Source organism: Haliotis rufescens, unplaced genomic scaffold (assembly GCF_023055435.1).
Source record: "Haliotis rufescens isolate VD_foot unplaced genomic scaffold, xgHalRufe1.0.p SCAF_19, whole genome shotgun sequence".
NCBI lineage: Eukaryota > Metazoa > Mollusca > Gastropoda > Lepetellida > Haliotidae > Haliotis > Haliotis rufescens.
This window is the reverse complement of record NW_025963879.1, coordinates 14552124-14567374: the sequence shown is the minus strand read 5'-3', so window position 1 is coordinate 14567374 and position 15251 is coordinate 14552124. Positions and strand designations below refer to the sequence as shown.

Here is a 15251-nt window from a genome sequence, read left to right as displayed (position 1 = left end):
CAGAAAATGTTATGGGGAAATTTTTATCCAGTAAGTATGGAGAAAGATTCTGATTTCCTAGCAATATCAAAACAATTAAGATTTAAAGGGTGGTGTTTTTTACCAAAAATCATAATATATCTTATATTATAGCTAAAATGGATAGAATTATCATAAACTGCCCGCATGTTATCAAAAATAAGCGGGCCACTGTAACTTGATAATGCCTTCATATTTCTTGACGACGGGCCATTATCACGCCCGTTGTTAGGCAACGTCATACATAGGGTAGGGATAGGTGACGTCACATTCAATAGTGACGTCATCTGGTTTGTTCTATTGACGTTTCCATATTTGTAAAAGTGGGTCAGTGACATTCGTGTTGAAAAATAGCGTTACCCTCATAGTATTGGCAGAATTTGGTGCAAAATACATCAATGATACAGCTGAAATCAAGATGTTACCATCGATGTACTGAGGACCTACAGCTTCCACCAGTAATTCTCACAGGACTTGTACTCACATAGAGATCATCGTTCACGTCATCATCACCAATAAACAGGAAGAAGACATTGTCAGTGTGCTGACTCTTTGCCTCATTGTACTTCCCAACACTGGCCAACTTCCTCACCGCAGGGCTGAAACATAATGGATAAGATGACAACCCTGATTCTAATTCTTTTCTTGAAATGTACTCAAACATCAGCAGGAGCTGGAGTAAAAACAACAGCAACAGTGGTAACAGCATCAACAGCAGCAGTGGTAACAGCATCAACCTCAACAGTAGTAACAGCATCAACAGCGGCAGTGGTAACAGCATCAGCAGCAACAGTGGAAACAGCATCAACAGCAACAGTGGTAACAGCATCAACAGCAGCAGTGGTAACAGTATCAACAGCAGCAGTGGTAACAGCATCAACAGCAACAGTGGTAACAGCATCAACAGCATCAGTGGTAACAGCATCAGCAGCAACAGTGGTAACAGCATCAACAGCAGCAGTGGTAACAGCATCAACAGCAGAAGTAGTAACAGCATCAGCAGCAGCAGTGGTAACAGCAACAGTGGTAACAGCATCAACAGCAACAGTGGTAACAGCATCAACAGCAGCAGTGGTAACAGCATCAACAGCAGCAGTGGTAACAGCATCAACAGCAACAGTGGTAACAGCATCAACAGCAGCAGTGGTAACAGCAACAACAGCAGCAGTGGTAACAGCATCAACAGCAGAAGTAGTAACAGCATCAGCAGCAGCAGTGGTAACAGCAACAGTGGTAACAGCATCAGCAGCAACAGTGGTACCAGCATCAACAGCAACAGTGGTAACAGCATCAACAGCAACAGTGGTAACAGCATCAACAGCAGCAGTGGTACCAGCATCAACAGCAGCAGTGGTACCACAGCAGCAGCATCACCATGAGGATCATCATCGCTATTTACTTTGCACTGAGGCAACCATTCTTTTTTTCAGCATTATCAGAGTCAAAATGCATCCAGACACTTTACCACTCTAACCACATGTTGGAGAAGTGGAGACATGAGTTGTTTCCTCTGGGTACTTTAGTTCTTGATGTAGGACTCGAGTCCACATAAACTGACTGAGTACTCAAATACCCATCAGCTCTCAAGCTGTTAGCAGACGTTCTATAATTTCCCTTAATCTGAGGCAATATAATCATAATGACCTCTTATCACATTGTCATCTGAAGCTAAACATCCGGTAACCCACTGTAACTTCATGCACATTTGATGAGTTTAAATTCCTGAATTTGTCACCTATACATTTTTGGGAAAGTGACACAGACAGATGAAAATAGCACCAAGGCTTTGAATGTTTTTTTCAAAATATCTGAATCTCACCCTTGGGCCCGCTGAGCAAATTCCATAATATCTTCTTTTGTCCTGTCTCCTCTGTGGGTGTAGACATTATCTCCACTGAAACTTAAATACACATGCAACATTGAGAAACAGCCCTACAATCAAAGGAGGATAACTCCTCCCAAGTCGTGGACATGAATTACAGCATACAGTCAAGTCCCATTAATCCGACATTGTTGGTTGCATATGATTATGTCAGATTAACGAGAATGTCGGATAAACGAAATTAGGTAGTATAACCATTCATGATAAAAAATTGGACGACTACACGATAGATAACGACACCAACATGTAGGAAAAGGAAAAACGAAATATTCATATTGTTGTGTTACATTGTCAGCGGAATATGTTTTCTTTTTTTGATTTGTTGTTAAACGCCGCACTCAGGAATATTCCAGCTATATGACGGCGAATATGTTTTCTAACCATGTAACCACTAAAGTTTAACACAAAACTACTGTTACGGACAGTATAACTGATTCAAAATTGACTGATTTTGAAAGCATAGTCTGGAATGGAAGTCGCTAATTTGAAACTAGTGCCGCAATGCTTAAGAAAGCTGTTTTCTTAGTGGCTAATGTCGACTTCCTGTTAATAATTTCATTGGTCGGTCAAAGTTCGCGAAAGGTTGTTCTGATGTGACCTGTAATGGGATGTCCTCAGTGGTAGCTAGAACTTGTATCCTATTTGAGATTGAGGTAATCTAGGCATGTAATTTAAAGGGGCACTGATCTAACGCAATTCCCCGGACTGGTTGTTGCCTTTGTTATTGTTTTTTTCCCCGTGAGCACCCGGATGTTACGCAACGCAACTGAGCGTGACCAGAGACTGGGCTACCGTCTGCAAGGACAGCTAAATAAACTTGGAGGCTGGAGGCAATATTTGTTTACGCATTTTTGCATAAACACTGATTGGTTAACTGTGATCTATAAAGATTTCGACAAAGGGCGCATGTTTATTAATTTCTTCAGCCTAAACAAACAGATAAAAAGAACGTCGGAGCTCATCGGATGTCGTCATTTGGAAATACCCAAAATGATTATAGTTTAATACTAAAATAAGTATCTATGCAGTGAAAGCACTTTCGGATTTCGGATTGCGTCGATAATACGATTACTACTCCCTTGTTGTCCTCCACGTTTTCTCGTATAACCCTACACTTGTGTATTTGTCGTCATTCACTTGATGCTCAGTTAATGAATTTATTACAGGTACAATTAGTGGTAGCACCACTTAGATTACCTGACAAAGGTTCCCATTTGGCATTTATTGTGTCTGGGGTAATTATTCAATCTAAATCCAGGTTTGAAGTGAGGTGAAATGTGTGTTATGTAATATGCACGTGGCAGCCCAGCAAGAGGTGAATGATCAGTTCATTTACTTTTTTTGTAAATCAACGGATCGTTCCTAGTCATCAAAGGATTAACAGAAAATACGTTGATTGATTAATCACTGTTATCTTGCACAGTGGATATGTCAAAAGGGAGTGTTTACATGTCTAGGTTTACTAAAACAAAGGGAATACACTCATATCATGGCGTGAAGTGTCGATGTAAAAACAACATACTTTGTTCAATGGGTTAACTAATAATACGTTGATTGATTGCTCATTGTTATCTATCACTCAATGGATTTTTTAGGAACCGTGGACGTTATTGAAATAGTCGTCATGTGGGCTTTCTCAGCCGACCCTTGAGACGTGACACCTATGTGAAACACCTGAAACAATCTAAGTGATAAGTTGAGAAAGGAACACGGGTTATAATATCCTGAACCGATATATATCTTTTAAAATATTTGATTGTTACAGAGACACGTGACATCGAATAAGTTTCTTTGTACAGCTGCAGACGAGTAGGATATTGTTCCTTTGTGTGGATATTCACGGATACATTCCTCGACCAAGGAAGCTGCCTAAAATTTATACACATAAATTTGGTAGGTTGCAATAATGGTATTTGAAATTTGGTTTTCCTTCGTTTGAACCGATTCGTTCTTGTTTCTCTACGTCTTGGTTGGGAATTTTTTCAATGCGCGATAGACGTTCTTTTCACAGGTCTTTTCCTTTGTAAGCGTGTATATATTACCGTCAATTTGTAAAATGTGATTCTCTCAGGCAATTTATAAAATGTGTAAATATTTCAGTCATTTTGACTAAAAAATCTGTCCAGATTGATTAAGATGATCAAAAGGACCTACAAACATCACAACAGATTATTATGTAGGATTAGAAGCCAAACAACATAGAAATGTACTTTTCAACGTAACATTTTCAGTCTCTTGGTGATGACATTAAACATCAAAATGTTTGGAATTCGTTATCATAATAATACAGATAGAAATGTTTTTCAGTCACTTTGTAAAGTAACTGAATATTTAGACGTTTAATAAATTTGAAAATGTTACACATTTTGACAGTAAAAAAATATACACACTACAAAAGCAATGCTCAGCTGAAATATTTACTTTGTGTTGCAAGTCAAAATAGTGTAAACGAAAATCGCAAAATTACTAAGAAAGTGACTTATCAAAACTTCGTCACCATTACCGATGCTACCCACAAATATACCTACATTTCCTTATTATCTCGAAAACTGTGTTTCATTTTGTTGATCAATGTGACCATACGCCCTTATTACTACCCATAAAAGTGACTGAAGCGCTTACGAATTGCACAGCAGAGGTCGCGAACTAGTCTAGATTTCTGCTTTACATCCGGGTACTCACTGGGAATAAACAATAACAAAGGCAACAACCAGTCACGGGGAATTGCGTTAGATTAGTGCCCCTTTAATGTAATGTGCATTTAAAGCAGTAATTGTTTTTTGTTAAGCAAGTTTATCTCTGCAGCCGTTGAAATATGCAGCTACTCGCCGACTCGTCTGGCATCAAAACACGGGGCTGTGTACTCGCGGGCAGATGACCACAGAGTACGCTGATCACTGTGTCAGATTAACGAGACTGATTAATGAGGGATTTCAGCAATTCGTTGCAAATTAGGCGTGTCGGAGTCGGAGTGCGAGACTGTCGGATTAATGGGTCTAAATAGCACTGATTAAGTTGGTTCCCATCATTTGTGTCTGATAAAGCCGATTGTCGGATTAACGAGTGTCGGATTAACGAGACATGACTATATTTCGTATCGGGCTCTGTCAGAACAAACCACACTCACAAAATTATCCCCAATATGCACACTTATCACATATACCAGGTAAAAAGGACAAATACCAGATAAAATATGGCTGCTGTAGCTTATCTCTGTACATGTAATACCTTCCAATCTGACTTGGAGGCTGAGTGATGGAAGTCAAAGGGAGACAACTCTAACAAACGAATCATTTAAATGGTTCAATTGCATCATTGAGAGACAATATTAGGAATTAGAAGATCATTTATCTCCTGCCACTTAAGGAAATAAACAAACACATTAAACACCACTTTCCATGTACTTACAACTTGATAGTCGGAAAGCCTCGGACGTCAAACTCTGAGGACACACTTGAGAACCTTGTGGCATCTATCTTGCCAACCCGGATTGGCGTGCTCCTGAGTTCGCGGAATACCTGGTGGAAGATGGGCTCCAGCTTCTTGCAATGACCACACCATGGGGCGTAGAACTGAAATGTATCATTATCAATGTCAATAAGACTGTGAGATTGGTTTGACATTGCAATCAACAGTATTTTAGTCAAATCACAGTCTGTCAGCTTGACGTGGAAAGTGATGCCTGAAGTGATGTTTCCACTTAGTTGAAACCAAAGAGCAAGGGTATGGTGCCAACAACCCCAGACACAAAATCAGGACAAATTGAGATCCATGATCATAGGTTTCTCACATGTCAAAGGGACACAACTCCACACATGCAGTGTCTCACATGATTAGGCTTACAATGCCCGCAAAGTCCCGGAACACATTTTGAGATCTAGAATCAATATAAACATCACCCAGCATAAATCCTTTCCGTGTGACATTAACAGGTGCAACTAATTATAACAACTGTTATACAAACTGAATTACGTCAAACATAGCCGCATATATAATGTATATGTATCATACAATCTCATTAAAATCAGATCTTAGTTCTCACAACCGCTGAGCAAAGATCTGAGGACATCCCCTAATGGGTCACATCAGAAAGTTTTTTCTAAGATCTGATTTAAATGAGATTAATGAATCATGTAATATTGTTAGATTGGTACTTTATATTTTCTTTCAAGAAAATTGATGACCAAAACAAGGACAAATATCTGAATCAAATGAACGCGACTTCTGAACATGATGAACATATTCCCTGATACAGCTTTTCATGTTTAATTCAGATAATTACACCATGCAGGGATTTATATGATGCATGTACCTGCCTCTATATCCAAATAATCTGAAAAGGGGGAAGAAAACATACAAAGCACATCCACTGTGATGCAGAAACTTTGTATGCATGTTTAGGAATGAATGTTGCCATTTCATAATTTGGTACCACTTAAATTTCTGTATGTAATCATTGTTGGGGATCATCACCCCAAAATATATAACACAGATAAATCCCTGAAAATGTACAGTGAGTTCCATACCTGCACCAACCAGAATCCCTCTTTCCTCTGCTCTAAGAATCTGAAATTTCAATTGCAATTAATATTGGTATCAGAATGAAATAAAAGTATTCATAAGCAAACAATATTCACAATTTCCCCTATGCCACCTACATCCAGAACCACTCAATACAATGAACTATTGATAGAACAAACCATGATGCAAGAACAACAAGGACCATCATGCATTATCAAAAAATGATACATTTAACCTGACATAATGTTACGGATACTTTTGCGGTATCTTAAGAATTCAGCACCACAACTTTTCATGAAGATAATATCTGTTGTATGCATTCGTAGGTCACATGTCACTGAGACAAGTAACCAGTCTTTGTAAGAATCAAACTAGCAAACTTCAGATTGTTGGCCGGACAAGTATACCAACTAAGCTAGATCCTACAACCATACAATTAAAATTTACAAGCTGTGCAAATTTACCTAGTCATGTCTAAAGGGTTACGGAGAGGAACAGAAAAGGACAAAGTGGTGACAGACATTTGCAAAGGTTACGGATAGCCTTAGTGTCATTCAGTATACAGACATTTATGGTCTGTGGTCACTAGGCCATTTGGCACACTTGTCTTGTTCCATAATCTTAAAGATCCCGAGTGGAAAGGAATGAGCTAATATGGCACGAACTCAAAACGGCTCCAGGCATCAGACATTGAGTTCACGATTAACCGATTAATCATTTTTTGCCAGGGCAATTTTCAGATAGAAAAGTGTGGGAGGGAACACTGTAATGATAATGTGGATCATAGTAAGGAACGTGGAAGACAGAGTCATTGCCTATGATGCCACATCATTGAGTCAGCATTTGAATCATATCTCAGGAAATGTACGGAGTGAATGTGGCTTGCGTGAGAAGTTCCATGACATTTTCCTTTAGCTGGTATAGATATATATACTCACCGCCAAAAGATGTTGTTGTTTGTTGTTTAATGCAGCACTCAGCAATATTCCAGCTATATGACCACGGTCTGTAAATAATCAAGTCTGGACCAGACAATCCAGTGATTGACATCATGAGCATCAATCCACGCAACTGGGATACGATGACATGCATCAACTAAGTCAGCGAGCCTGACTTCCCGATCCTGTTAGTTGCCTTTAACAACAAGCACAGTCGCCTTTTATGGCAAGCATGACTTGTTGAAAACCTATTCTACCCCGGATCTTCAAGAATCTCACCTCCAAAAGATACACGAATCATAGAAACATATGGAGAAGTATGTACATTAAGAGGAGATGTTTCCAATGTGTACCAATTAATGACAAAATTAACCATCAGTCAAGTGTTACCAGAGAGTGACTTTATTCGTATCACAATGTGCTGCTCATGATTTTCGAACTTTTTACACTAATCCTGCATGAGTCATGGATTGATGATGTCACATGTGATGCATTCATGTTCATGAGCATCGGTTCACACATCATCTCAGTATGTTCGTTTGTGCATCAAACCAATCTAATAGCTCTTGAATATGAGCAAGTCTTCATATATTAACCAACATGTATGGTATTCACATTTCTTATGGTGGTGAGTATATATCCATCACGAAACCACTTCATCCTGCTCTCTCGATTATTTTGTGTGAAGAAAAAATGCAACTGCATTCTGACATAATAATGAATAAGAAAAACCCTGACAAGTGCATTTATTTCCATGCTTCAACACTTCAACTTCAATGTTTTAAAATGCATGAGAAGACAGTTCTTATCTATCTTTGTCTTCCAAACCACTATGTATTCATTGTCCCACAGTAGATAGGTAGTGTTGAGAATGGCGACGTTTGGATTTTGGCAGCATCAATATATTGATAGCCATATAGCTTGCAGAGATAATAGATCATTAAGATGAGCTTAGATATACTTGAGTTGGGTGCAGGCTAAAACGGCACCTCAGCAAACGTCACCGATTTCTCTGGCGAAAACGGCACCGCATTTGGCAAAAACGGCTACTATGTGTCGGGCGAAAACGGAACCTCTATGTTTAATAACAACGATTAGTGTAGTAATATATAGGGTTTATTTACATGGTATTTGATGTATTGAGTACATCTGAAGCCGTAATGTGAATTTCCGATAGGTTTGGTACTCTCATTTCTTCAGCATCTTCTGACTGGAAACTGACATGAAAGTTACCGATCACCTCTTCAATGACGGGAGCTACGCATTTCACACAGCGGAAAGGGAAGTCAGTACGGCAAATTTCTCTATAACGGGCCATAGAAAGTCCAGTTCCACTGGTCACAGTTATCACATGATACAGCATGTTGATTTTTTTTCTGTCATTCTTCTCGCATGCAACACATCGAAAGGCCATTGTGAATAATTGTGATCCGACAGCACCATGTTAGGCCTCTTAAATACAGTTTCAGCTTAAATTGAGTAAAGGTACTTAAAACTTCAAAGCGTATAGTGAATAAAAGTCGGTGAGTAAATTGGAGTAGGGGGCTAATTTCTTATTTGTTTTATTTCACAATTATTTGTGTTTGTAAGAGACGATGTGAGTTTAATTTCTATTATCTTTCGTCAAAGCATGTTATGTTTTAACCATAAGTTGAGTTGCGTATAAGCTAAGTTGGATTATAGTTGGAGCAGAGGCTAATTTCTAATGTAAACTTGTTTTAACATCTCACAATTATTGGCCTTTGCAAGTTACAATGTAAGTTTAATATCATTCATTTGACCAAGGTAAAAAAAAAAATAAGGTGCCGTTTTCGCTCGAGTCGAGGTGCCGTTTTCGCTTGAGTCGAGGTGCCGTTTTCGCCAATCGGTGCCGTTTTCGCCCGGTGACGTTTTGCTGAGGTGCCATTTTCGCTATAACCCCTTGAGTTGATGCCCCCCCACCATCAATCGTTACTAGGCTGACGTGACAGGTTGTTTTGCTGGTGTATCTTGCAAAAAGGTTTTACAAATGAGTCCATAGAATATTGCGGCGTGTTTGTAAACTCTGTGGTGCTGAATTCCAAATGTAGGCCACTTTCAAATATCAGATTTGAACCATGATGGAGAAAAATAAGTTCGCGTGAGCAACAAGAACAGTTTACTGGCAATTAGCACTGTCTTGTTAGGATTCGTTCTGTACTGATCTTGTTTGCTTTACAGAGGTTTCTTACCTTCTGAGCATTTAATGACTACGACTGACATGACTCTACTACACAACCACTGACACCGGCATTGATTAAAGGACACGCCCATCTTTTCACCGGCTGCTATTCGTGTGACTTACCGGTCATCAAGCTCTAGTTGGGCCGCACAAGCTGACACCAGAGCTGCAATAATGAAATAAATTGCATTTCGTAAGTGCTAAATAATTATTTTAATCGCATAAGTTCTACATAAAGTCAAATCCGAGCAAAATATTTACCCAAAACAAGGACCAAAATTTCTGTCATGGGAGCCGCCATGTTTCAACATAACAGTGCTGCACCAAAAGTATAGAATGATTTTGATTGAATGAAAATAAGTAACCGTTTATAATGTCGTTCATTTATATTTTCTTGTGGCTAAATTTGGTATTGAAAAGATATTGCAAACTATCAATATATAATTTAATGCAATATGTCAAAGAGAATAATTTCGAATTTTCAGGAATTTACTGCTAATCTAAACATCAAGCATGGCTACCTTGAAGGATTCGGTGAGCAAACCAGTGATAAAATCGTTGTTATTTTTGATTGAGACGAATATCTGTGTTTAAGATGTTGTTGTCACATCGCATTTAACTATTGTTTAGTTGAAATACCTCACAAACCGACCAAAGACTTTGCGTATCTGATCCCACACTGCTGATAGAATCGTTCTCATTGAAGTTCTTACCCTAACAACGATACATTAAGAATTGGTGTGATGCCTGTGATAAGAATCATTCATGGTCAATACGAAAGGTAGCTACCCATTGTCAGCATTCAGATAATGAGACGTGTTTCAGAACTATTCATATATTGTTACACTAACAGACTGCTATGTGAAGGGTTATTGTCAACTGGCTTATCAAATGTTCACAAAATGAATTTGCTCTTTCAAAGCTTTTCTATTGTTGCCAACCCATGTGTTGTTTGTGTTTTTGGTAAGCAACAATGGTAAGTGAATTTGTAAACTGACAAGCTAATTTGCCCTTCAAGCAGTTGACAAGTACCCCTGCGAGAATTACTGAACATGTTTTGGTTTGGGTTTTTTAAAAATAGTAATACTAGAAGATGTTAGAGGATGTCCTATACCATTTTCCCCTACCAAAATAATTGTTTGTATATGACGCATGTGTTAGCATTCATCTTTGGATGACAAGGATGTTATTTGTTTCAAGGAATCTGATGCTCAAGTGACATTTGAAGATCAACAAAAGATCAATAAGTTTGCCAGACATAATGCAAAACTGCAGGACATAAAGGAAGAACTTACAACTAAAAAGGTAAAACACTGAAACAGGGTCAGCTCCAAGAAGTTATGCATCAATTTATTTTTGTCAGTGTTTAGTAAATTAGTATTGACAATGTGACATTTTGATTAGTTTATTTTGAATAAAAGAAGGAATCAATTAAAATGACTAATACTATATGTTTCAGGTTAAGATAAATGTTTCATGTATTTGTTCATGATGGTGTCAGATATGTTCAACTGAATGTGATACTATTGTTTGTGTTGCAGAAAGATCTTCAAAATCTGGAGGATGCAGCTGATGAGCTAATGCTTCAAGATGGAGATGATGGCGCCATTCCATATCCTTACAGATAATGTTATGTAGTGTTGTCACATGAGGGAGAGCCATTGAACCCTTAATCAAGTTAATGTGATAAGAGTACATCTATATTTTGATTTACTCTTCTTGACATAATGTTTCCAAGTTCAATGAATCAAGATTTCCATTCAAATAACAGCAGTTACTATTTTTGAAATAAGCATCAAAGTGGCCACAATAACCAGACACTTAATTTTTACATGTGTAGTGGCAATAATGGAAACGATTAAAGTTAAGTTGTTGAAAATAACAAGGCAGTTAACTGTATCTGAAAGTTCAGACCCTGGTAATGGCCGGGAATGAGTTTGAATAAATCCCCAGCATTTCATGTTTGGTCTAAACAAGGGTGATTGTGTCATCATACACATTCCTTAAGACAAGAAACTGCAGTACCAGTCATTTTGTCGCAAGTATTGAGTATTGAAATATTTGTTTGTTTGTTGTTAAACAACAAACAAACAAATATTTCAATACTCAATACTTGCGCACTCACCAATGTTCAAGCTATGTGACAGTGGTCTGAAAATAATCGAGTCTGGACCAGACAATCCAGTGATTGATATCATGAGCATCGATCTACACAGTTGGGATGCAATGACATGCATCAACCAAGTCATCGAGCCTGACCACCCAGTACCGTTTGTTGCCTCTTACAGCCAGCATGGGTTGCTGAAGACCTATTCTGGGTTTGCTGTACTGCATCACTGTTTCCACTTCTGTCGTTTCAACACCATCATTCTATATTCATCAACATAAATCAAAGTGTCCTCAAAATCCAAAGCTCCGTAATCACTATCCCCATCCCCTTCAGTATCAATACTTACATTTTCCTGATGTCTGATTTAAGTGAGCCTTATTTATAAACACATGTGAAGATACTAAAATGTTATTGTGGGTTAGAATAGGTTCACAGCAACCAGCATTACTGGTCATAATGAATGAGGTGGTTGATTGCATGTCATTGATCATTGTTGATAATGTCAATCACTGGTTTGTCTGATCCACTGGTTTGTCTGATTATTTACAGGCTGCCATCTTATCCGCTTATAGCTGAAGTGTGACTTTAAAGATTAATATCCCATATAGCATTAGCAATGAAAAAGCCTTAACAATCCTACATACCAGATCGGAGAGGTATTTGTGAGCTCAACTGTTGATGAAGCCAATGAGATGATCGAGAAAGCCAAGGAAAATACCCAGAAGGCCATAGAGGAACTAGAAGAGAGGGCAGAGACTCACAAGAAAGTTCTTTCAGATTTAAAAGTACAACTTTATGCTAAGTTTGGAAACAATATTAATTTAGAGGCAGAGGATGACTGAAGAATCATCGAAACATCAGATATTTATATCATTGTACATTACAATAGTTTGCCTCAGTGAAACTTTAGGCTTGGAACACTGTCCTTCCTCAAATTGTACGAAAAGCTTTGGACTGTGGATCTTTTTGAAGGAGACTTTAAGGTGTTCCAAATATCTTATTACCACCTGTCATCACATGTGTTGTACTGTCTAAAATCTTGTTTTGTCTGTGTCATAATACTTGGTTAACTGATTAAACAAGAACCTACACAGAATTGTTTGTTTTGCCTATTTCAGTTCTAACTCGAAGAAAATATCAGAGGATCAGAACAGGTGCTTTTAGCATGACTTGATTCTCTTGTGCATGTCCAGCTCATAAGACCAGCACACCTAGTGACTGTTGATAATTATGTCACTGCTGCAACCTGTGTAGATGTACCTTATACAAGCGCTGCACCTGTAACACATACACATGCTTGTAAATACAAAAAGACAGACTTATAACTGTCTTCCATCATGACATCAACTTTTCCATATAGAATAATTTCAGTATCATGAGAACAAGCTGGGTAGTGATTAACCACAACCAACACATCTGGTCAATCTAAACTGCTGGGCAAGGAAAGAAAGTACACACAAAGGTTTGATCATGGCTTAAAATGAAATAAACAAGAAATAGTGATGTATTTGATATGGGTATCATAGTTGTGTTTTGGACGTTAACCTTACAGTGTTCTGATAAAGTTCATAATTTTTTGTCACATTCATTTTCAAGTCTATACTTTCTTTTTCCCAGCAGTTTAATTAAAATCATATCTTTTCCTCCGATGCTGATGGAAGCAGGGGTATGTGTCAGGGTTAATAGATCTGATTTTAATGAGGATGCAGGTCGGATTAGTATTGACCTTGTACCTCACCCAGCAAGACAGATTGAGAACCATTTTGTGGATGGATGTGTGTGCAAAGTTTGAATTCTATACAAGAAGTTAGGAACAATTAAAGGTAGATCATACTTTGCTCGTGTGCAAATGTTCCCAGTCCACACAGCGATCACAACAACCAAAACCCTGTGGATTATGTGGGCTGCTATCACCTGAGCCCTTGGATCGCTTTGTGGAACAGGCCCTGTATTCCAGCTGTATCACGGGAGCCTATAATTAATGCAGTTCGAACCCATCTACCCTTGTGACTGTAAGCATGAACAGTGAACCGCGCCATTGGGGTACGATGACCCACCATCCACCAATCATAGCACCTGTCGGCTTTTGATTAAATTGGTACTGTGCTATTCTAAACCTGAATTGTGACATGGAAATCGTCGGGAGTACTACCGGTCAGGAAGGGAATTGAAAACAATTGCAGGAGGCGGTAGGGCGTGAGTTCTTATCGTGATAGCTGAAAGCGTTGCTAACACTGACAACTATAATGGCTGACCTAGCCCATGACTCACTCGCATTCAGTCGTTAATGTAATCTAACCAAATCCAGCTTTGTCTAAAGGTGGGGTTATTTCATACTGTGTTGCACAATCCATATGTGCAACTGCACATTTCATCATGTAGTAATATCACCGCTGTATGATGGCTGTTGAAATGAGTCGTCTGCTGGAGGTGTCCCAGTCGTCTTGAGGCGCTGCAATTCGATGCGCAGAGTTGCGTCCCTTGGGCACGCCAGACACGTATGATTGTGGTTCGCCCCGATTATGCTTCTAGGTTTGTCAGCACCATACCTGTGGTCGTGGGTTTCACCAAAGTGGCAAATGTCTAAGACCTGCATCAGTCGGGCTTTCCTCCCACATCAAGCTGACACGCTTTGATAAAACTGGAATACTGTTCAAAGCGGCGTACTCACTCACTCATAGCAATGGAACCCGAAGACAAGACGATGACGTTGCCACGTAGATAGATATACTGCTTGCGAAGAACGGGGTTGATCACCGACACGTGGAATTCTTCTCTATCAATGACTGATATAGATCGCAACGTAAGCATTTGTATGCTGTTAAACATAATTATGATCACAGTTGTGATATAAACTTGATTGTTTTCAAAGTATAATTCAACAATGCAAATTAAAGACGATAGTTAAAAGATACTAATTTATCACACATACAAGGGACCTGGTTCTTATTGCACTTGACTACAAATTATTTTATTCCATAAAGAGGCCATCGAGAGATATCATGATACTGTAAGACACAGTAACAAAATTACGTGCCCTACATATGTTAAAATGGAATTCTCGTTCTGCATGCACAATGCACCAGTGATTAAACTACCATTTAAGACGCGTGGAAGAATTTAAAATAGCGCGGGGACGTAAGCTTCGTTTTGAGCGAGGTAGTGTGGTAAAATGGCATCTAAGTTTATTGCACTTGTATAGCGAAAACGCCGAGCGCCATACAGGGTATCAACTTTGACGTCTTTTGGCATGACGCGTCCGGGGACCGAACCACCAACCTTCCGAGCTCGGGTCAGAGGCTCTATCGCTTTGCAATAAATGCTCGATGAGTACTTTTACCATCTACAATTAGACGTCGCGTGACTATGCTATATCAGAGACCATATATGGTCTCTGGCTATATTAATCATTATTTTTGTCAGTGGTAAAAGTGAGCGAGTCGGGTTTAACGCCGCCTTGGACAGTCAGTATTTCCGTGTTATTTGACGGCTGGTGAGCTTAATGTTGTATTCTACGACTTTAGTGAAACCGACCACCACGGCTCTGTTGCTGACAAACCAAACAATCATAATTGGTGGTGG

General features: G+C 38.9%; 2 protein-coding genes across 2 annotated transcripts in view; one reads left to right on the top strand and one right to left on the bottom strand.

Annotated features, from left to right (window-relative positions):
* The window catches only part of LOC124148272 (protein disulfide-isomerase TMX3-like), a 146646-nt gene extending 136741 nt beyond the window's left edge, over positions 1-9905 (bottom strand). Inside the window, exons 1-6 of the mRNA XM_046519279.2 lie at positions 9821-9905; positions 9683-9725; positions 6427-6466; positions 5309-5472; positions 1838-1918; positions 503-617 (exon numbers count right to left, since the gene is read on the bottom strand). Coding sequence (XP_046375235.1) covers positions 503-617; positions 1838-1918; positions 5309-5472; positions 6427-6466; positions 9683-9725; positions 9821-9860 — 483 coding nt within the window. The 5' untranslated portion in view covers positions 9861-9905. The remainder of the gene's footprint in view (positions 1-502; positions 618-1837; positions 1919-5308; positions 5473-6426; positions 6467-9682; positions 9726-9820) is intronic.
* A 111-nt stretch (positions 9906-10016) lies between these two features.
* LOC124148274 (prefoldin subunit 4-like) lies at positions 10017-12760 on the top strand. The gene is made up of 4 exons (XM_046519281.2): positions 10017-10093; positions 10760-10864; positions 11101-11171; positions 12310-12760. Exons 1-4 carry the CDS (start codon positions 10073-10075, stop codon positions 12509-12511), a joined length of 399 nt encoding a protein of 132 aa, XP_046375237.1. The 5' UTR covers positions 10017-10072; the 3' UTR covers positions 12512-12760.
* The last annotated feature ends 2491 nt before the right edge of the window (positions 12761-15251 follow it).

Excerpts from the sequence above, each read along its gene's own strand:
- LOC124148274 (XM_046519281.2), top strand. The coding sequence starts at position 10,073 with ATGGCTACCTTGAAGGATTCG. Across the intron at positions 10,865-11,100 it reads AAGAACTTACAACTAAAAAG|AAAGATCTTCAAAATCTGGA; the intron begins GTAAAACACTGA and ends TTTGTGTTGCAG. Across the intron at positions 11,172-12,309 it reads GGAGATGATGGCGCCATTCC|ATACCAGATCGGAGAGGTAT; the intron begins ATATCCTTACAG and ends TAACAATCCTAC.